The 21,716-nt window shown below is 52.4% G+C and overlaps 2 protein-coding genes across 7 annotated transcripts in view; one reads left to right on the forward strand and one right to left on the reverse strand.

The window, feature by feature from the left end:
* Mroh1 (maestro heat like repeat family member 1) overlaps positions 1 to 14,448 on the reverse strand; it is a 73,956-nt gene extending 59,508 nt beyond the window's left edge. For 4 of the 6 annotated variants that reach the window (XM_077801164.1, XM_026409934.2, XM_026409935.2 and 1 more), the window contains exons 1-3: positions 14,259 to 14,444; positions 5,724 to 5,798; positions 3,323 to 3,468 (exon numbers count right to left, since the gene is read on the reverse strand). In XM_077801164.1, the coding sequence (XP_077657290.1) occupies positions 3,323 to 3,468; positions 5,724 to 5,745 (168 nt within the window). In that variant the 5' untranslated portion in view covers positions 5,746 to 5,798; positions 14,259 to 14,444. Of the gene's footprint in view, positions 1 to 3,322; positions 3,469 to 5,723; positions 5,799 to 14,258 lie in introns of all 6 variants that reach the window. The other 2 variants (XM_026409933.2, XM_026409936.2) reach the window with 2 other exon arrangements.
* LOC113197458 (testis-specific serine/threonine-protein kinase 5-like) lies at positions 14,093 to 21,716 on the forward strand. The gene is made up of 10 exons (XM_026409766.2): positions 14,093 to 14,156; positions 14,438 to 14,657; positions 18,900 to 19,176; positions 19,501 to 19,608; positions 19,836 to 20,038; positions 20,119 to 20,174; positions 20,473 to 20,605; positions 20,694 to 20,809; positions 21,231 to 21,359; positions 21,445 to 21,716. Exons 1-10 carry the CDS (start codon positions 14,093 to 14,095, stop codon positions 21,714 to 21,716), a joined length of 1,578 nt encoding a protein of 525 aa, XP_026265551.2.

A 21,716-nucleotide genomic window follows, 5' to 3' on the forward strand; every position in this document is an offset into this window, starting at 1 on the left:
GGCCCAATGTTGACCCCACAAAAATGTGATAACCTGAGACATATCTTTAGTTTCCAGGTGCACAACTCCTAAAATCCTTGGATTCTCCAAATGGTGTTTTTTGTTTGTTTGTTTGTTTTGGGTACCAAGAATTGAACCCAAGGGCACTTAACCACTGAGCCACATCCCCAGCCTTTTTTTACATTTTATTTAGAGACAGGGTCTTGCTGAGTTGCCTAGGGCCTCACTAAGTTGCTGAGGCTGGCTTTGAACTCACAATCCTCTGCCTCAGCCTCTCCAGCTGTGAGTGCCACCGCCCCAAGCTCCAAAATGCCTTTGTATGCTGAGGACATGACTTGGCTGGGGCCCTTGGCAGCTTCAGGATGGGCGGGGCTGGTCACTGGAAAGACCAAAGAAGGATTAGAGGCTGGGGACTTGCTACCCCACCCCAACCACCAGGGACGGGAGAAGAGTGAAGATGAGCTGATCACAGAGTAATCATCCTCCATAAAACCTAAGAACAAGGTTCAAGGAGCTTCCAGGCAGCCAGCAGGTGGCACACCCCAGGAGGGCACGGGGGGTCCTGCGCCGTCCCACCCCACCCTGTCCTCTGGGGTCCACCTGCATCCTTTGACATCTCTCTGGTAAACCAGTGAACACGTGTGCTTCCTGATTCCAGGGACCATTCTAGCAGAGTCACTAAACCCACGGAAGAGGCTGTGGGAATCCTGATCTGTAGGCGGTGTTCAGCATCAGGACACAGAGACGGGCTTGACACTGCCACCTTGGGGACCTGACTCTACCTCCAGGCAGACAGGGTCAAAATGGAATTGAACTAGAGGACATGCAGTTGATATCCAGAGGGACTGACCGACTACATGGAAAAGACCCCACACATCCAGTCTCCGAAGCGTGCTGGGCTGTGAAAGTGCCGAGGAGAACCAAGCCTATCCGTACCTCCGTCTCTCACAGGATACCCCAGGACTGAGGCCAAGTCTCCACTCCAGTCCAAACAGAATCCAATGGTCACTTCAGTTCTGAGGTTGGGCTCTAACACACCCATACGGCCCTGGAATCAATTCCACTTCTAGCCAAATAGTGGCCGATGCGAAGGGACCGGCCCAGGCCCTCGCAGCCTTGTGTAGAGCTTAAGTCCCCACACAGAGATGAGCAGTCCCCACAGTTCTCTTGTGTGAGGAGGAGACTGTCAAGAGGCTGGAAAGCAGACAGGAGTTTGTGACACAGAAACTAGCAGAAGGGAGGGAGGAGAGATCCACCACTATTTGAAAACTGTTTGACTATTTGTGCACCTCTTCCCACCACTCCCCAGGGCCTGATGGCCCCAGGTGGAACCTGTTGTCCTGGGCCAGACCTTGGTGGATGTGTGCAAGACTGGCCATGCCCCACAGAGCAGCAGAGCGGTGCCCGGGGCCCCTCTGCACTGAGAGGCAAGTGGCAGTCACAGGCCTCCGGGTCTGTGTGAAAACAGAACCGCACACACCTGGCCAAGCCAGGAGCTGAGGCCATCAAGCCCCCCAGGTATAAAGAATGCTGACCGGCACCTGGCAGCGGCAGGTGAGTGCTGGGTGGTTTCCTGCTACTGCACCCCTGGGATTGAATTCTGGAGTATCTGCCTCTGAGGTACAACCCCAGCTCCCTAGCACTTTTCTTCTTTTTTATTGAAACAGGATCTAAGTTGCTGAGGCTGGCCTCAAACTTGGAAGGCAAACAGCAGAACCTACAGGCAGTCACTCAGACCTCCTGGAAGCAGCTTGCAGGAGCAGTGTGAAAGGGCTGGGGAAGGGTCAGATGCCAAAAGATGAGGTCAGCACTCACCGTGCACGTGCAGTGGGAAGGGGGATTCTGTTCACAGTCAGCTAAACTACAGGTAGAAAAGAGGTGAAGTCAGAGGCCAAGTGGAAGGGAAAGGCACCGAGGTCACAGGGGCTCTGCAGCAAGCCACACGAAAGAGCTCCTTCCCCAGGGCCCTGGCCAGGTCCTCAGCTGGTCAACACACCTTCTGTCCCACAACTGGATGCTGAGGTCAGTGTGCCACATCACACCAAGTAGTGCCTGGCACTTCAGTGCTGTATCTGGCCCTCAGAGAAAGAAGCACCAGGCTCAGTGAAAGCTCCAAGAAGCACTGCAGGTAAAGACATGTGCAGCGCTGACCTGGGCACAAGTGTGGCCCGTCAGTCCCCCTGGCTCACCCAGCTCCTGAGCAAGCAGGAGGGGCAAACAGAAAGGGAGCGGCCCTCCACGAGGTGTCCTGAACCCCAGCACCCTTGGCAGTGCTCTCCTGGAACACGCAATTTCCCCAAGAGTGGCAGTCAGCAGATAAGAGAGAGAAACACGTCACACAGACATCCCTTTTCACATAGCAAAACATCAGTTAAAAAATAATAGCGGGGCTGGGGCTGTAGCTCAGGGGCAGGGTGCTTGCCTAGCATGTGTGAGGCACTGGGTTCACATACCAGCACCACATTAAATAAATAAATAAATATATTATATCCATCTACAACTAAAAAAATAAAAATAAAAAAATAATAGTGGGGACTGGGGCTGTAGCTCAGTGGTAGAGTGCTTGCCTTGGATGCATGAGGCCCTGGGTTCGATCCTCAGTAAATAAAATCCACATTAAAAACAAATAAATAAAAATATTGTGTCCATTTAGAACAAAAATAAATACATAAATAATAAAAATAACAGTGGTCTTTTGAAACCGTGAAACCGAGGAAAACCAAGGTGCGTGGACGATTTCCAGTGGCAGAGCTATGCGGTCCCACAGGGCACCACTGTGCAGAGAGCTCTGACGACCTCAGATCTTGGGACAGTAGCCTCCCATCCACACAGGGCTAAGGGAGAGTCCTGAGTGTCCCAGGCAAAGGTGAGTCAGCCACACCTGCAGGAGGATGGGACTCTCCAGGGCTACAAGAGAAGGACCTGCTCCTTCCTGGGAGAAGCTCCTCTGGGAGTGGACGTACTGGTGGCCTCCAGGATAAGGCAGAGCCTTGGGGACCCTCGCAAGCCCTCAACAAAGCACTCAGACACTTGAATCACACACTTTGGAAACAGCCTTCCTCTCCCTGGGCAGAGAGCCACTCAGGCACCGCAAATGGCGCGCACACGAGCAGGACTGCTGCCGCCCAGCCCAGCCTGACCAAGGGCCTCACCCCAAAAGTGGCCATTATCCTGAAATGCCTGGCCCTGAGGGAGCCCAGAAGCTGCTTTCCGCTGACAGCCAAGCTGGGAACCTACCCTGCAGCTCTTGCTGCCATCTCCTCCCAAACTATAGCACAGATGAGAGTGTTCCTGAAGCCACCATGCCCAAGGGGAGAGGTACCTTGTCATGCTGTCGCAGGTACTCGTTACAGGCGCGGAGCATCTCCCTGGGACGTGCCTCCCCGAGGGAGCACAGAGCACTGCAGACCTGTTCCTGCACTACAGGCTCCTTGTCGGTGATGGCATCCAGCAAGGTGAAGGACAGCTCTGCAGTGACAAAGCCCAGTCAGTGGCTTGAGTCTGAGGCATCCCTGTCAACGACATTCCTGCAGCTGACACCCCCAGACTCAGCAGCAGGAGATGCCACATTCTGGCACCACCAGCCTGAGGCCTCAGGACCCAGTAAGTCTGTCCACAAGACACGGCTCCAACGGGCAGTGCTTGCACAGGTGGGAACTGAGCGGAGGGGCAGGGACCTGCAGGGAACAATAAATGAAGCAATGAAGCCACAGTCCCTGTCCCACAGCAATCTGCCTAGCAGGACCAGGTGTGAATGAGCAACCAACAGACCAACGAGGCACTATGCAGACCAGATCAGCAACCGCAGCCCTTCCGCTGGGCCCAGGGCAGGTGGGGCATCTGAGCCAGCTGACCATCCGAGAAGATGATCCAGGCTGGGCTGGGAATGCCCCAGGCCCTCTGCTCTACCAGCACCATGCCCAATGCCCACGCTGCTAATGAGGACAGCCCAGGAGGCCCTTGCCATGGCAGCAGAATAGACAGGCTCAGGCCCCCCTCTGGGGAGGAACTCCAGAGCAGGAAGCTGGGCTTTTAACAGCCCTCCCCACCCAAGATTCAAGAGTTGGCTGGGTGCCATGGTTCATGTCTATATCCAGACACCTAGGAGGCGCGGCACAAAGATTACAAGTTCAAGTCCAGCCTGGGTCACTTGGCAAGACTCTGTCTAAAATAATAAAAAGGAAATGTGGGGGATTGATAAGATCTCACTGTATCTAAGGCCCAGTTCAACTCAGGACACCAAACCTGGACCCTCTGACCAACACCCTCACCTGTTTCTGGGCTCTGGACTACATGGAGACCAACCTCCATGGACAAGTACATGCCCTTCCTCTCCCTCATCCCAACTGCTCTGTGTCCCTGTCCTGACCTGGCTGGGCCTCAGATCTCACAGGTACCCAAACCCATTCCCATCCACCTCCATCTGTCAATGCCCTCACACTGCAGGCCTCTCAGCATCCCTCAAGCTGAGGATGCAGCACCCAGAGTGGCACTTATAGCGCCCAAGGGATGGCTCAACCGTCAGCAGAGCTCCAGGAGGCAGAGCCACGTGGCCAGAATCTCACCCGACACCTGCAGAAGGCCATTGGTGATGTGCCTTGTCAGCTGGGAAAGCTGTGGCCAGCCAAGGCAGACCAGGGTCACGGCCTGTCTTGTTTAAAAGGGAGTGAGGATGGGCTGGGATGGTGGTTAGAGGTGGAGCGCTCGCCTAGCATGCACGGGGCGCTGGGTTCGATCCTCAGCACAGCATAAATATAAAGATATTGGGTCCACCTATAACTAAAAAATAAATATAGAAAAAAAAATGGAGTGAGGGCCAGGCACGGCGGCACACGCCTGTAATCCCAACAACTTGGGAGGTTGAGGAAGGAGGATCAGAAGTTCAAAGCCAGCCTCAGAAGATTAGCAAGGCACTCAGCAACTTACCAACACCCTGTCTCTAAATAAAATACAAAATAGGGCTGGGGACAGAGATCTCTGGTGGAGTGCCCCTGAGTCCAATCCCTGGTACCAAAAATAAATAAATAAATATATTCTTAAAAGAGGATGAGGGTACAGTGGACCAGGGACACCCACTGCAAGTGTGCCACACTGCAGAGAAACCACCATTTCAGGTCCACCTATACTGTTGCCGTAGCCTGAATACTGGCCTCTCCAAACTCACGCTGGAACTTGACCTCCAATGTGGTGTTTTAAGAGATGAGGCCTCTGGGTGGTGACCATCCTGATAGCAGGGGGCATTTGTGCCTTACCAACAGTCAGTGGGATCCCTAGTCCCTCTGTCCCTCGGTCATGTGAGGACATGGCAAGAGGTGCCACTGAGGAAGCAGAGAGCAGCCCTCATCAGACACAAACCTTCAGGTCTGGATTTGGGTCCTGCCAATCTCTAGAGCTATTAGAAAAAAAAAGTATTGTCTGTGAGTCCCCCGGTCTAGGGTATTTCCTCGGAACGGCCCAAGCAGGATAAGACAATTACTGCATTCTTACTTCTCTTCAATGAAAACTTGGGAAAGATCTGTTCTTTCAACAGTCATTCCCGCAAACCACGTTCTGAATGCCATGGCTCATCTGGATCCTAAACCCCAACAGGTGAGCTCCACATCCTTGCCTAGACCCCACCAGGCTCCCAGGTGTCGAGTGGACAGTCCATGTTGGCTTTGCCCTGTCCCAACAGCAGAGGGCAGGAGGCACCTGGCCATCTACCCCAGGTCCTGAGCACTCACTCTCCATGTAGGACTCTGCCATTTCTGAGTTCTCAGCTTCCACTGCCTAAAGTGCACATGGAGAGTTTCTGCAGCCTAGAAGACAAAAACACAGGATTTAATTCATAAGCCTCCATAATACCAAGTTTATGTGCAGCTACCATTTTTGTACAAAACACATTTAAATGAATTTCCCCTGGGAACTATCTCTACTGCAGCTGGTAAAATTATACAGAGAGTCAAATAGACCCCCCACACACACACATAGCTGGCAGCTCGGGGAAGTGCTGCCCACAGAATGGCCTCACCATCCTGAGTCCTGGCAGACAAAGCTGCTCTTCCACCCAAAGCACCTGTCCCTTCCCTGAGGAGACAGTGGACACTGTGCCTCACACACCACAGTCCTCAAAGCGCTTGCAGAGATGGCCCCTCCAGCACACAGACTACTCATCCGGAGTCTCATGCTCATGTCCTGTGCCTTCCTCCAGAGGTCAGAGAGGCCACAGCTGACCCTCGCCTGGCAGCCAGCTTCACCCTAACCACTTGGCCTCTGTTCACTGAGGATCCACGAGCCCCACGTTCCCTTCATCTCCCATCCAGCATTCCTTCCTGATGCGCTTCAGGGAAAGTCAGGAGAGATGCCTGACCCCGCCGCCCTGGCATCTCAAAAGACTGTGCCCACATGGAGAGGAGGCAAGGTTAGAAATGGTGTCAATTTGGGAGTTGCAGAAATTAAAAATAAATGAGAGGTTGGGGATGTGGCTCAAATGGTAGCGTGCTCGCCTGGCATGTGTGAGGCACTGGGTTCGATCCTCAGCACCACATAAAAATAGAAGATATTGTGTCCACCTAAAAAGAAAAAATAAATAAATAAAAAATAAATATTAAAAAAAAATAAAATAAATGACCCCAAGCATTTACCAACCACACCAAAACTCCAATAAAATGAGGGAAAAGATGCATGTTTTACAAGGGTAAACCCTTAAGAGCAAGAAAAGACAGCTAACGGACAGAAACCCCCAGGGAGCCAACACGACAGAGAGGCAGAGCAGGCCGCTGTGACACTGTCCCTTCCTTCCTGGAAAACATCTGAAAGGAACAAGGAAAAGGGGAAATAGACACACTATTCCACCTGCAGCCCAGCAAGGAGAGGGGCAGGGCACAGGGCGACTGAGAAGAGCCCACACAGCACTCTTCTCAGGGGAGGGGCGGCTGGCGTGAAACCTCAGACCCCGAGTTCCCAGACCTGGACCGAGTCCACGCGGCAGAGGAGCCAGGGACAGAGGCTTTGCCTGTGTAAAGCCACCACTGAGGATCTCCACCATTCAACAAAGGTGACCCAATCACATGACCTAAGGGTGGCCCTGACCCAACTCAAACAGGAGCAAACAAAGATGGCTGGGCACCAGGGGCCATCTGCCCCAGAGAGGTGAGTGTGACAGAGCCACCCAGCCCTCCCGCCAGAGCACCTCAAGAACTAGACAGGCTAGGCATGCAGCACACGCCTGTGATCCCACCAACCTGGGAGGCCAAGGAAGGAGGATTGTGAGTTCAAAGCCAGCCTCAGCAATTTAGTGAGGCCCTGAGGAACTTGGTGAAACCCTGTTTCAAAATAAAACATAAAAAGGGGCGTTGGGGTTGTGGCTCAGTGGTGGAGCACTTGCTTAGCATGTGTGAAGCACTGGGTTCAACGCTCAGCACCAAATATAAGCAAATGAATAAAATAAAGGTCCTTCAACGTCTAAATTTTTTAAATAAATAAATAAAACATAAAAAGGGCTGGGCCAGGCATGATGGTGCATGCCTGTAATCCCAGCAGTTCAGAAGGTTGAGGCTCATGAGTTCAAAACCAGCCTCAACAAAAGTGAGGTGCTAAGCAACTCAGTGAGACCCTGCCTCTAAATAAAATGCAAAATAGGGCTGGGGTATGGGTCAGTGGTTGAGAACCCTGGGTCCAATCCCTGATACAAAAAAAAAAGAAAGAAAAGAAACTGGACACAATACATGAAAATGTATTTCTTAGACATCAGAAAACGAAGGCTAGTGAACCCTAGGGGTGGGAAATGAGGGCGCCCCTCAGCTACCCCGGGCACTGCGAGGAGAAGAGCCCCAGGCCTTGAAGCAGGCCAGAGGGGCTGAGAAACAGAGCCAGGAGGGTGGCCGATCCAAGACAGCTAGTGTACAGGCTCCAGGAGCAGAGAGTTGCCCAGGGCTATGGTGACAAGTGTCCCCAAAGACACAGTGCTAAAGGCTTGGTTCCCAGGGTAGAGTTATTGGGAGGGTGAAACTTTTAGGAGGTGGGACCCAATGGGAGGTCCATAGCTTACTGGGGGTGTGCCCCAAAAGGGGATTATGGGACCCTTGCCCCATCCCTTTCCTGGCCACAGGGTAAGCAGTTTTCCTATGCCACTTGCTCCCCACCATGTCTATCCAGTACTCTCACCAGAACGCTAAAAGCAACAGGTCTGTCTGATCATACAATGGAACCTCTAAACTATAAATTAAAATAACCTTTTTGCTTTTATAAATTCATTATCTCAGGTATAATCTTACAGTGATGGAAAGCAGACTAACACATCCAGAGAGAACTCTGGAGACCTGCAGAGGGTCTTCCAGGCACTCAGTGAATTGTGATCAGTGCTGGGTTGGCAGAATAATGTCCCAAAGATGCCCATTCCCGAATACACAGAATACATGAACACTTCCACTTATATGGAAAAGAGATTTAGCAATGAAATTAAAGGTATATACCTAGAGACTAGACTATTGTGGATTATCAGGGTGAGAGCAGATCCTTCAAAGCAGAAAATTTAGCCAGGCATGGTGGCACCTACCTGTAATCCCAGTTACTCAGGAGGGTGAAGTAAGACATGTGCCAATTTGAGATCAGTCTAGACAACTTAGTGGGATCTTAAAGAAATCAAAAGGCCTGGGGATGTAACTCAGTGAGAGAGCACTTGCCTAGCATAAACAAGGCCCTAAATTCAATCCCCATACTCCACCCCCACCCCCACCCCCACCCACCCCACTTAAAAAAGAAAACTGTCTCACTAAGTCAAAGAGAAGAAATAAGAGAGTAAAAAAAAATCAAGGCATGAGAAACACTCAACCAGCCACTGGTGACTTTGAAGATGCAGGAAGGTGGCTTTGATACAAGAAATAGGGGTGGCCTACAGAAGCCCTCAGCTCATAGGTGGAAAGAAAGCAAGGACTTTGGTACTATAAATGCAAAGAAACAAATTTTGTAGACAACCTGAAAGTAGAAACAGATCCTTCCCAGAGCCACAAAAAAGGAACGCAGCCCTACCTACATCTGGATCTTCACCTAGTGAGACCCACGTCGGATTTCTGACTTTAAACAATTTAAGATGATGAATCTGTGTAATAACTTTAAGTCTTTGGTAATTTGTTACAGCAGCGTTAGAAAACTAATACAAGTGCCACAGAAGGAAAAGTAACCGAAACTGGGGAAAACCTACCCAAAGGGATTGGCAAAAACAGCATCCGGAGCTTACAAAGGGCCAGGAATGTGCCTGGTCCCAGGCCAGAGTGAAAAGCACGAAGTCATCAGGTACAGGTACCAGGCAGAGTGCTACGGAAGGGTCTTACCTGAGTGATGACATAAAACTTCCCCTAGACTAAATGCTGCTCTGTCCCCTCACAAAGCTAAAAGAAGCCCTGAATGGACTCAAGTGCACCCAAGAAACTTACCACATCCTAGCACAAAGTTCAAGGGGGATGACAGGGTGCAGCAAGGTGAGACGCAATGGCTGGTATCCAAAGTTACCAGGAGGCTGAGGAGCGGGAAGAAGAAGGGGGGAGGGGGAGGGAGGGAGCAAGGGAAAAAAGAAGACGAGACCCATGACAAAGATGAATGGCTCGATGCCAACTGACCTGGACAGGCACAAAGGAGAGACTCAGCAGACAAGGTCATGCCAACAGTCACTGTGACTTACATCACATATTCAAACACTGCAGGAAAGGTGCTGTGTTCACAAGAGGTTCAGGGTAAAAGCGTGGGAAAAGAAAATCAAGCCAGCCAGACTGCCGGTCTCATCAACACGACAACTCTGGACACTCTGTGGACACATAACAGAGCCCCAAAAGCCACAGAGCAACCTGATACGAACGGAGGGAGCACAGACAGACCTGAGTTACAGCTTCCAACACTCCTCTCTCCGGGACAGAGAGGACAAGGGGGAAAACCAGCAAGATAGAGGCGTGAATAGCCACACTGTTGACCAATTTGACCTGAGCAGCATTCACTGAACGCTCCCTTCAATAACATTAGGATACATGTGGTTTTTTTCCCCAAAACACAGGAACATTTGCCAAGACTGACCATATTCTGGGCAATAAAACAAATCTTATAAATGTCAAAAATTCAAGACATACAAAGTACCTTCTCTGACCACAATGAATAAAATAAATCAATAAGATAAAGATAACTAAGAAAGTCTCAAGTATTTAGAAACTGTTCACTATGCTTTGAAATCATGCAGGTATCACAAAAGGAATACAAAATGGAATTACAAGGTGGGAGGGTGGCCCACACCTGGGATCCCAGTAATCTGTGAGGCTCAAGTAAGAGGTAACAGTTCTAGCCCGGCCGGGGTAACCCAGTGAGACGCTGTCTCAAAATAAAAGACCAAAGGGCTAGGAATGTGGGTTAGTGGCAAAACACCCCTGGTTCAATTCAAAAAGTTATAAAACATGTTAAAATAAGAAGTTACATTGAATTCTGTGGGAGTTTACAGCACAAGTCTATATTAAGAAAGAATAAAAGGGGCTGGGGCTGGGCTCAGTGATGGAGCGCCTGCCTCCCACATGTAAGGCACTGGATTCGATCCTCAGCACCACATAAAATAAATAAATAAAGATATTTTTAAAATTAAAAAAAAATGAATGAATGAATGAAGCCCACACAGTGGTGCACACCTGTTATCCCAGTGGCTCAGGAGGCTGAGGCAGGAGGATTACAAGTTCAAAGCCAGCCTCAGCAATTTAGGAAGGCCCTAAGCAATTTAGTAAGACCCTGTCTCAAAATAAAAAATAGAGAGGGTGGGCTAGGGATGTGGCTCAAGCGGTAGCGCGCTCGCCTGGCATGCGTGCGGCCTGGGTTCGATCCTCAGCACCACATACCAACAAAGATGTTGAGACCGCCAAGAACTAAAAAATAAATATTAAAAAAAAAAATTCTCTCTCTCTCTCTCTCTCTCTCTCTCTCTCTCTCTCTCCCCCCCCCTCTCTCAGTGGTTAAGTTCCCCAGGTTCAATCCCTGATACCAAACCAACCAACAAAGACCAGTGGGTAGAAGGTAGAGAGGGAGGGAGGAAGTGCTGGGAGTGATACTGGCCAAATTATAGACAATGCAGGACAAATCATTCATAATATACATGACAAGACTATTTTCCTAATATAATATGCAAAGGAGTTTGTGCATTACTAAGACAAACAAGAATAAGGGCAAAGAACATATAGGATTTCTTAGGAGAAATAGCCCACAGATAAATGGAGGCTGTGCTGATCACTCCTTCAGACCAACAGCTCCATCCTCCCTTTCCAGAGCAGAGGGACAGTGTGGTACAACGGTCAGTCAAGGACTCAGTGCTGCAAGCAGACACCTTATGGGACTGTGGCACAGCCATCAGCCCACATAGAATCTCCCTGGGCCCCTCCACCGTGTACAAGTGCTGATGATCAGGACCTCTAGTCACACTCTGACTTGGAGAGAAGCCAGGCACGTGGTAGGTTCCAAGAGCATCCGAAGTCATAAGGACAGGGATGCTGGGTGCTAGTACCCCTGGCAGAGCCAGAGGAAAGGCCACTCAAGCCAGATGGCCCAGAACTTTTTCACATCTCTCAACAGAGACCCTCACACTAGTGCACAGATATCAAGAAATGTACAGACATGTTAAGAAAAATAGGGCTGGGGACATAGTTCAGTTGGTAGAGTGCTTGCCTCGCATGCACAAAGCCCTGGTTCACTCCCCAGCACCACAAGAAAAAAAGAAAGAAAGAAAGAAAAACCACCAGATGCCCACCATGGGTATGGGTGAATTTAAAAAAATAAAACAAAACTATGGAAGAAGAGGCAGGAGGTCGAGTTGATGGGGCCTGTCCTCCTACAGAATGGCACTCTTACATGAATGATGAAGCTGTGTCCTCTCGGTTCCACATTTAGTAAATGCCCACTTGGCCCTGTCTGAGGCCCACAGAGTCCTTGTATGAGGGCTCTCTTTGCCACAAAAAGGACTCACAGGAACCCAGGACAGCAGCAGAGGCCTATAATCCCAGCAACTTGGGAGGCTGAAGCAGGATAACAAGTTCAAAGCCAGCCTCAGCAACTTAGCAGGACTCTCAAAATAAAAAATGAAAAGCTCAGTGGTAGAGTTCTCCTGGGTTCATTCCCCAGTACTAAAAAAAAAAAAAAAAAAAAAAAAAAAAAACACTCATGAGTATTACAGCTGCTGCATGTGTGGACACAACAGAAGTATTACCTCACCTGCACTGAGCCCAGAGGAGGCAAGCACACCACAGCCCAGAGGCTATGATGAGCTGGCCTGGAGGGTCAGACATACATGGGTGGTCATGGACTGCCCTAGCCAGACATGGAGTCCAAGGGCCCTTTTTCCCTAGTACAGGGGCCAGAGAAGAGTCAACTTCTAGAGTCACCAGCACAAACTTGGGCTGGGTGACTGCTTATCAACCCCCAAGAACACAATTTCTCAACATAATCCAAGTGGAGCTATGTCACTGGGTTCACATACCAACTCCCCAAGCAAGGTGGCCCTCTAGTTCAGTGAAGAAAGAATGATTCTCATGATTTATCAACCCTCATTCTCCGAGCACTTCCCAGGAGCTCACAAGAGCCATGGGAGCCTCATCTGGTGCCCCTCCCCAAGGGAATCAGACTCTGTGAGCTGCACTGGCAGAGAACATGCTTACACTCAAACAACTTAGTTCACAGAAAGAGGGTCCAAGGCCTGGGGTTGCTGATCACAGAAAGCAGCAACTCTGCTTCTCACCTGGGCTTCTGTGGACCCTAGGAAAGAAGGGCAAGCACAGACATCTACCTCTCCAAGTACACACCAATGGCTGTGAACTTGAGCAGGCACATGCCCCAAAGTTCCACCTCTGCCCCCTAGTGTTCCACAGGATAGCAGCAATCAACCTTGGGGGACAGAGAAGTATAGCAAGATTCAGATCTGAAAAGCCACAGCAGCCTGAACATCTATTTCAAGAAAACAAAGACAGCTCAACCCTAGGTCATTCCTCATTCCCATCAGAGACCAAGTTCACCTGTTTACCTGAGGTGTGGGAAAGAAGATCTGCAGACAGCAGCATCCTCAAGCCTACAGGGTGCAGAGACTGTACAGTCAATCACATCATTAGCACACATGCCCATGAAATACCCACCATCAATGATTCCCAGAGGGGAACCCAACTTCACCTCACCAAGGACCATATGCCTACTAAGGGTCTCCTCCAGATGGTCATGGCCACTCAAGCCCCACAGCTCTAAGGCTCAACCCACCATCTTCACCCCTGACCTCCCACAACTGCTACCCCATCTGCTTCTTTCCTGAGTTATCACCACTCAGCTATCTGGTTCAGAAATCAATACCACCAGCCCCTGGTCCTCCATCTCTCCCACACACACCTCCTCCACTTCTACCACCCCACCATCTCCTTCCAAAGTGGTCTCTGCCTCCTGGACTAGCTCTTCTAAGCTGCCCATCACCCCAACAGCTGCTCCAGTTCACATCCCCAGGCTGGGCTGCTCTCCTTGCCAGGCCCTCCTTCCTTCACCCCCTGATGCTGACCTCATGGCACTAGCGTTTATGGCTCTGACCAATCTCTAGTCCGAGCTGGCAATGGGGACCTCTGTAAGATGTGCAGAAATGAGCCCTGCACTGCGGCTGTACTGACACTGCAGGAAAATAGGAACCCCAAATCCCATGGGCCAGTTCTAGCTAAGCATCACCTAGCTCTAGCCTTGGCCTCGTTGCTGGACTCCCCACAGCCCTTTCAGCTTTGTGACCCACACTGTAAGACTAGTAGACACTCCTGACTCTGGACAAATCACTTCCCTGCTCTAGATGGCCTCTAAATCATCAAACACTAAAAGACTATGGCCCCAATGCACTGGGAACACTAGGGTTTAGGCTTAGCTTCAGAGGCATAAAAGGAAAGGACACCTCCTCTGAAAGACCCCTCAGTAGGCCACAGAAACATGGACCACCCCAGAAAGTAGGGACAAGGGCCGAAGGCCACAAGGGCAGGCAGAGACCAACGAGTTAAGTTCCCCCGCAGGGGCAGGCACCCGGGCCGGTGAGAGAGGCTCCCCAGGAGGGCAGGCACCGGGGCCGGCGAGTTCCGGGAGGGACATGGACGCGGATCGCGCGCCTCCCAAGAAGCAGACCCAGGAGGAATTAAGTGGCCAGCTCCCAGGTCTCTTCCGGTAGCGACGCGGCCAAGCCCGTCCCGCAGGGCCGTAGGTGCACCTGAGCCCCGGCCCGAGAAGAACAGGACCTCCCGGCGCTCGTCGCTGACCTTGGGGTGGCGCCCCCACTCGACTTGGCGCTCTGCCCAGCAGAAGGGACAACCTCCAGGCTCTCCAGCTCAGACACCCGAAGGGGCGCTTCCTCAGCGTCGCCGAAGGCACTCCCGCCGGCCCTTTACCTGAGGAGGAGCCACAGCCCAGACGCCGGGACCTGGACACCGCCCTCTAGCCCGGCCTCGGCCTGGAGTCGGCGGAGTCGTGCGCCTAGCCCCGCCCCGCAGCCCTCCGACCAACCGCGTCCCTGCGCGCGACAGCCTGGCCCCACCTCCGCGCATTCTCTGCGCTCATTGGCCGGAGGTACGTCCCTCACGCTCTACCCGGCGCCTGGCCCCCAAGCGCGAGTCGTGCGCAGACTCCGCCTCGCGCTGGGCCCCGCCCCTGGGCGCCGCGTGATGGTCGCACCTGACTGTTGGGCGCGAGCGTGGCGAGGAGGCTGGGACCCCTGCAGGGCCCGGCGCTAGGTGTCCCCTTCACCCCGCACATCCTGAGGGCGCAGGTCGGTGTGTCATTGCATCCAGATGTGCACAGAGCCCACAGGTTCACACAAACACGTACCTGTCCTGGAACACACTGGGCATTGTCGGGCTCTCTCTCACAGAGAACGTCCGACAAACGCCCCGGAGACCTAGGTTGCGGACCCCTCGGCGAATGCATACACACGCAGGCCCATCGGAGGTGCACAGTCCCATACCAACAGACCCTGCAAATCAAAATGGCCTAAATCTGAAGAGAGGCAAATAAAATGAACCCCTCCCACGTAGAGTGGTCACCTCTCCCCTTCCCAAGCACACAAACTGCCCGGCATGGATTACATTATTAAGCACAAATAAACAAGTGAATGATTAATAAGGCCAGTTACAGCGCTCGGGAAGTGCTATGAAGAGTTACAGTGAGCGGCTGGGAAGGACCCAAACCGCTCCCCGCCCCAGGTGAGAGGAGCGCCCAGGGCAGACTCCCTACTGCGAAGACCGGAGGCCAAAATCTCCTGGATAAGTTCACAGCTCAAAGAAAGGAGTGTGTGGTGTTCTGGAAGCACAGGAAGAGAGCCATTTGAGAAAAAGGAAGCAGCAAACTGACTGATTCCAGGCCTGTCAGAGTGGTTAGATGTGGAAATCAAACCGCAGGTTGGGTGGGGTTTGGGGAGGGCAGTGGGCTGAGGGTTCAGGAGGCAAAGTAGGGACAAAACGTTCTTATCCCACAGCAAGAGAAATTTGACCTGTTTCTGTGGGGATGGAATCCAAGAGAGTGGGACAGGACACAGATGGTCAAGAGAGTTAGACGATAGACATATGGGGGCCTGGTTCAAGACACTGCTAGGAGGGGCTGGGATTGTGGTGGCTCAGCATTAGAGGGCTCACCTAGCACCTAGCACGTGGGGCCCCTGGGTTCGATCCTCAGCACCACATAAAAATAAAATAAAGATATTGTGTCCAACTAAAAAATAAGTACTTTGGGGGGGGGGGGGAGACATTGCTGGGAGATGACTCCCAGCAGGCAGGAGAACTAATCAGGGAACTTGCCCAGGAACAGAGTTTTTCCAAGTTCATGCCTGGACTCAGTGCCCTGCTTAAAGCCTGTAGTGCTCTGCTCCAAGGCCAAAGTCCAACATGCCCCACTGGCCTTGTACTCCTCCCATTTATAGCACACAAACTGCCCAGCATGGATTACATTATTAAGCACAAAGCCCAGCAGGTAATGATGTTGATGGGTTTATAAGGGTGCAGACAAACAGAAGGATAAATAAGACTTTGCAAAGAGGGTGGACAGAGCTGATGACCATTCTGGATCTTGCCTGTCACTACTCAGCTTAACACTTGTTGGCTTCCAGTTGGGTTCTGGCACAGGTAAAAGCCAGGAAGGTGAAGGAAGGGGTGTAGCTAGGATGTATGGGCTCCTGGCTGGAGCCATGCAATTTTTCCTTTAGTCTCCAGCTCCAGAAGCCCAGGTTTTATTGTTGTTGTTGTTGTTGTGAATGACTGTGAATGACTGGCATTCTCCTTCCCATGATCAGAAGAGGCTCCGTCAGTCATTTTTGTAGAGACCTCAATATTGCCCCATCCTGGAAGTAGCAGAATGTGTCTTCAGGTGTAGGCGAGCCTTCCTGCAGCCCCAGGGGTCGAATCAATCTCACCTGTTCCTTTGTGATCCTACCCCTTTGCCCTGTTTGGGATAGAATGTTCCGTGGAAATGCCCTCTGTGTGTCCCTTCTCTTGCTCTGCCTTTGGGTGTGGCCTTCCTAGATGTCAGTCAACCTGCTTTTGCTGAGGCTGGCTTTAACTTGTGATTCTTCTGCCTCAGCCTCCCAAGCCGCTGTGATTACGGGTGTGCACACTATGCCCGGCAATCCCCTGCCTTTTTTATATTTTATTTAGAGACAGGATCTCCCTAAGTTGCTGAGGCTGGCTTTGAATTCATGATCCTTTTTCAGCCTCTTGAGCTGCTGGGATTACAGGTATGCACTGCCGGGCCTACGTAATTCTTAACCACAAGGCTCAAGGCTCAGTGCTCATTCATGCATGATATTCCCACCTTGTCTGACAAAGTGCCTGGAATATAGAAAATGTGGGTATACTACCTGGCCTATGGCTGATTTGGAGTTTAGAAAGACAACTCCTGAGAATTTAATGTGGGTTGGTTACCCAGGAATTAGAAGGGCTGGGGCACATGAGAAGTCAGGTGAAGGTGGATAGCCTCAAGAACTGCTGCTTCTGGGCCTGGGGATACAGCTTAGTTGGTAGAGTGCTTGCCTTTCATGCACCAAGGCCCTGGGTTCAATCCCCAGCACCACATTAAGGAAGCCAAAAACAAAATAAAACATGTTGCATTCCTCACTACAAAAACACTCAGCACCCCTCCAGGGGAACCGGGTTCCCAAAATAACCTCACAAGAGACAGAGAGACCTTTTTCTTTGGGGGCCCTGTGACTGCTCCTCTAACCTTAAGGGTCCACAGAAAGAGTGAGAGCCAGCACGTGCTGACCCTTTTATTGAGGAGAAGCCATTCAAATGAGGCCAGGGGTCAGGTTTCAGGGGGTTGCTAAGCAACTCAGAGAGTCCCTGTGTCTAAATAAAATACAAAATAGGGCTGAGGATGTGGCTCAGTGGTTGAGTGCCCCTGAGTTCAATCCCCAGGACCAAAAAAAAAAAAAAAAAAAAAGGCTGGGGATGTTGCACAGTGGTTAAACCCACACCGGGTTCAATCCTTGATACCAAACACAAACAAAAAAACCTAATGGGCTGCATGTAGTGACATAGGCCTGTGATCCTAGCCACTTGGGAAGCTGAGGCAGGAGGACCAGAGGTTCAAGGCCAGCCTCAGCAACTTAACAAGAACTGTCTCAAAATAAAAATGACTAGGGAATGTAGCTCATTGGTAAAACACCCCTGGGTTCAACCCAAAGAAAAAAGAGGGGGGTAGGAAGGGAGGAGGAAGAGGAAGAGGAAGAAGAAGAGGTTCATGATCCAGTAGGGATGAGAGGATGTGTCTCATCAGCCCAGGCCAGCCTATTCCAAGGCCTCTACTGCGTGCTCACCACATTCACCCATCCATCTCAGTGCAGGAATGATGCCAGCCCCCAGACTCACTGGGCCTATACCACACATCAGGCCCTTGTGGAAACTCCTAGGCTGCCCACTGCCTGCTGCACCAGACTCTCTGGCTCACAGCTGAGAAAGTTCTGACATTTGGGCTTGGGCTCTGCCACTGCTGGGTCTCAATTTCATCGTGTGTGAAGACGGATTGTTTAGTTTTGTTCAGCTTTACAATCCTGGCTGTGAGCTGCCTCTTGTGGAATGGGTACCTTCGAGTGTCCTCTGGGTGGGGCAGCTAACACCACTGTCTAGAGTGGCACTTGGCAAGCAGGCACTCAGTTGTGTCAGTTACTGCTCCTCCTGACAGTACTCAAATGCCCAAAGGACTCTGGGGGCCAGAAGAAGGGAGATTTGTTGGCCCCTATCTGCTGGAGTTGATGGTCTCCGAGGGCCCAGGCCCAGGGCAGCTGGCCCCAGGGATGTGTGGTCAGCTTACAGAGAGCTCCAGCTGGGAGGCTTCCTGCAGCAGTCTCCTCTGCTCCCCCAACCTGTCCCTGTTCCGGTGCAGCCACGGGGGGGGGGGGTGGGGGGGTGGGGTGGGGGTGGGGGGTGTTGGGAAGCGCCCCGAGGAGGAGTCACAGCTGCAACAGCAGTGGGCACACGTTCAGCCCTTTCCCCGTACCCTTGGAAGGTCGGCCCTCCTGCCTTTGCCCCCAGAGTCCCCGGTTTCTGTAAAGGTCTTCAGTGGCCAACACATTCAGGGTGGCTCACAGAGGCCTCACCCTGGCTCTAGCCCTTGAAGGGGTTCTCCCCACCCCAACAGAGTGGCACCACACCTGACAGGACCGTCTGATTCAACAAGCCATTCTCACAGGGGGAAGGTTCTGAGCCGACACATGCTTTGGGGCACAATGAAGGTACAGTTCTAGAATCGTCCATTCTAGAATGTGTCCCCAGCTTCCCAGAGCCTGTGCTCCCCACCCAGTCTCTAGGTGTGTTAACCTCCCACCTCCAGCAAGACTCCAGAAACTTGGTGGCTGCCTCGAGGGGTGCAGCTCCTTCTCAGTCCCCTGCTGCCCCAGCCTTTGCCCTCTGACACAGCTTGTCCCACCCTGTGACTGAAGCTGGCAGTGAGCTGGACTGCCACGCTCCCTTTGGCAGCACCCTGCCCTCCATGAAGGGCAGCGGTAGGCTCAGGTTGGACCACAGGACCTTCATAGAACAGGTGCGAGAATGCATGGACAATGGCTACTTGCTCTCCTCCAAGAGGATTGGCTCTGGAGCATTCTCCAAGGTCTACCTGGCCTATGCCACACAGGAGCGCATGCAGCACAACCCCAAGCTGTCCTCTGACTTGCGGGGCAAGCACCACAGCATGGTGAGGCAGGCCTGTCTCCTTCCTGTGGGCTCCTTGGGGTACCTTCTGGCCCCCACAACAGTCCCCTGTCCTGAACCAACTCAAGCACCTTCTAGAAACCCCAGTTCCCTCCAAAATGCCTCCCCCCCAGGTCCTGCTTCTTCTGGGTTTTCCCATGACCACTCCCTGTTACCAAACCTTGGACATATAAGTGCCCAGGAAAAGGACAGGGAGGTCAGCACCGTCCACAGACACTGTTTACCCAACTACACCTCTGAGAAGTTCAGCCACGTGTACCAAGGACAGTGGGCCTGTCCTGCCACAACCATCTTCTACCTCCCACAGGTAGCTATCAAGATTGTCTCCATGGCTGAGGCTCCTGTGGAATTCTCTCAAAAGTTCCTGCCCCGGGAGATCTCATCACTCAATGCTACCTATAAGCACCTGAATGTGGTGGGCAGTAGTCTTGACTTAGCCTGTCCTATTCTCCCCATCCTCAAGGCCAGGCCTTACCATACCTGCTGCCCAGCATGGCCTGTCCACCTCCCCAACTTTTGACCTTTAAGTCTTTAGGCTTAAAGCCCAACCCCATTCTGAACCCCAGATCCAGTACACTCCACAGTCCCTGGACGTCCTGGGCCCAGCCCCTCCTCAGGGTAATGGTGGTGGGGGTCTGGCAGGTACAGCTGTATGAGACCTATCAGAACAGCCAGCGCTTCTACCTGGTGCTGGAGTTGGCTGCCCGAGGTGACCTGCTGGAACACATCAATGCTGTGTCAGACTACCGACACTGCCCGGGGCTGGAGGAAGAGGAAGCCCGAAGGCTATTCTGGCAGTTGGTCAGCGCTGTAGCCCACTGCCACAATGCTGGCATTGTGCACCGGTGAGGGTGCCACCTGGCCATCCTGCCCACCTTGAGTCCCCTTGAGCCCAGGCCCAGCCCCACCTTCCTTTTCCCTGCAGGGACCTGAAATGTGAGAACATACTCCTGGATGATCAGGGCTTCTTAAAGCTGACAGGTGAGCCAGGCCCTGCCCCCAAGCCTGCTCCACTCCTTCACTACAACCTTCAACTTCTGCCAGTCTCAGGCAGGCTCTACATTCAACTATGACCTAGCCCTGACCTTTAGCTCTCTCACTGCAGCCCAGACTCACTGGCCTAATCCCATAAATGCCTTCTGCTCAGCCCCACCCTAATTCACCCACTTGGTGCCCCTGTCTTCCCCAAAATGTCAGCGCAGACCCATACTCTTCTGACCCCTGGGTCCTTGACCTGTCTTTCAACTGCTGTGCGGCTCCGCCTGTATGCCCCATGCAGATTTTGGCTTCGCCAACCACTCAAGCCTCAAGAATTCACTGCTGAGCACCTTCTGTGGCTCTGTGGCCTACACAGCCCCAGAGATCCTCATGAGCAAGAAGTACCATGGCGAACAGGCCGACCTATGGAGCCTGTGAGTGCCACCCCACAGGCACCCTCTGCCTGCAGGACCTATGGGAGGGCTGGGAAGGGGCACCACCTAGAGGAGCCTTTATCTCCAGAGGTATCATCCTCTACGCCATGGTGACTGGGAAGCTGCCATTCAAAGAGAGCCAGCCTCACCGCATGCTGCACCTCATGCGCCGTGGACCTATCTTCCAGCCTGGCCTGTCTCCAGGTGAACACCATTACCCCATGTGCCCCCCCCCCAAAAAAAAAAAAATCCCAGTTCAGGCCCGGAGAATAAGCAAAGACCAGTGCGCCAGGAAGGGTCAACCAGTGCAGTGGAGAATGATCTGGACTCATCTTCCACCTCATTTGGAAGTGCATGATGGGGAAGCTGGGCTGGGGGAGGGCTTGACTGGGCACCAGGAAAGGCAGTAGCTCCACCAAGCTGGTTTGAGCTCAGAACTAGCCCCGCCTCTCTTTGCTCGTCTCCCCTTCAGTGACACATGGACTTTCTCAGACTTTTGCCAGGACTGAAATGGGTTGACCTCTCTAAGTGGCCTCCATTACTGGTGGTGGTGGGCATGGACCAGGGGTGCTGGGAGACAGCTGGTGGGGGCGGCTGCAGGCCACAGCTGAGTTTTTGCCTGCAGAGTGCCGGGACCTCATCCGGGGACTGCTCCACCTGCGCCCACGTGCACGCCTGGGCCTGCAGCAGGTGGCTGGACACCGCTGGATGCTTCCTGCCGTGTACATACTCTTCCGCTCGGTAGCGGTAGCGGGTACCACATCAGGTGGGGCATGGTCTGGGGGTGGAGTTGGAAAGCAGATAGTCTTCTACGCTCCATCTGACTCCACTTCTGTCAGTTTCAGAGAAGCTAGCGGGTTCACAGCTCCTAGCGCCCCAGGAGGATGCAGAGCATGGTGCAGACTCAACCTACCCAAGGAGGCAACAGCAGCAGCACACCTGGGAGGAGAGCGCCTTGGGCCTGGCGCTCAGGACCTCCAATGTCTTCCCCAGACAAGAAGCAGGTTCTGCAGGGCTGGGGCTCCGGTGCACCAAAGCAGGGAGCCAGTCCCTGTCTCTATGCTCTACCTATGCTGTCAGGAACATTCCTGGGCACTACATGATCAATTGA

The sequence above is a fragment of the Urocitellus parryii genome, chromosome 7 (assembly GCF_045843805.1).
Source record: "Urocitellus parryii isolate mUroPar1 chromosome 7, mUroPar1.hap1, whole genome shotgun sequence".
In the NCBI taxonomy this organism is placed as follows: domain Eukaryota; kingdom Metazoa; phylum Chordata; class Mammalia; order Rodentia; family Sciuridae; genus Urocitellus; species Urocitellus parryii.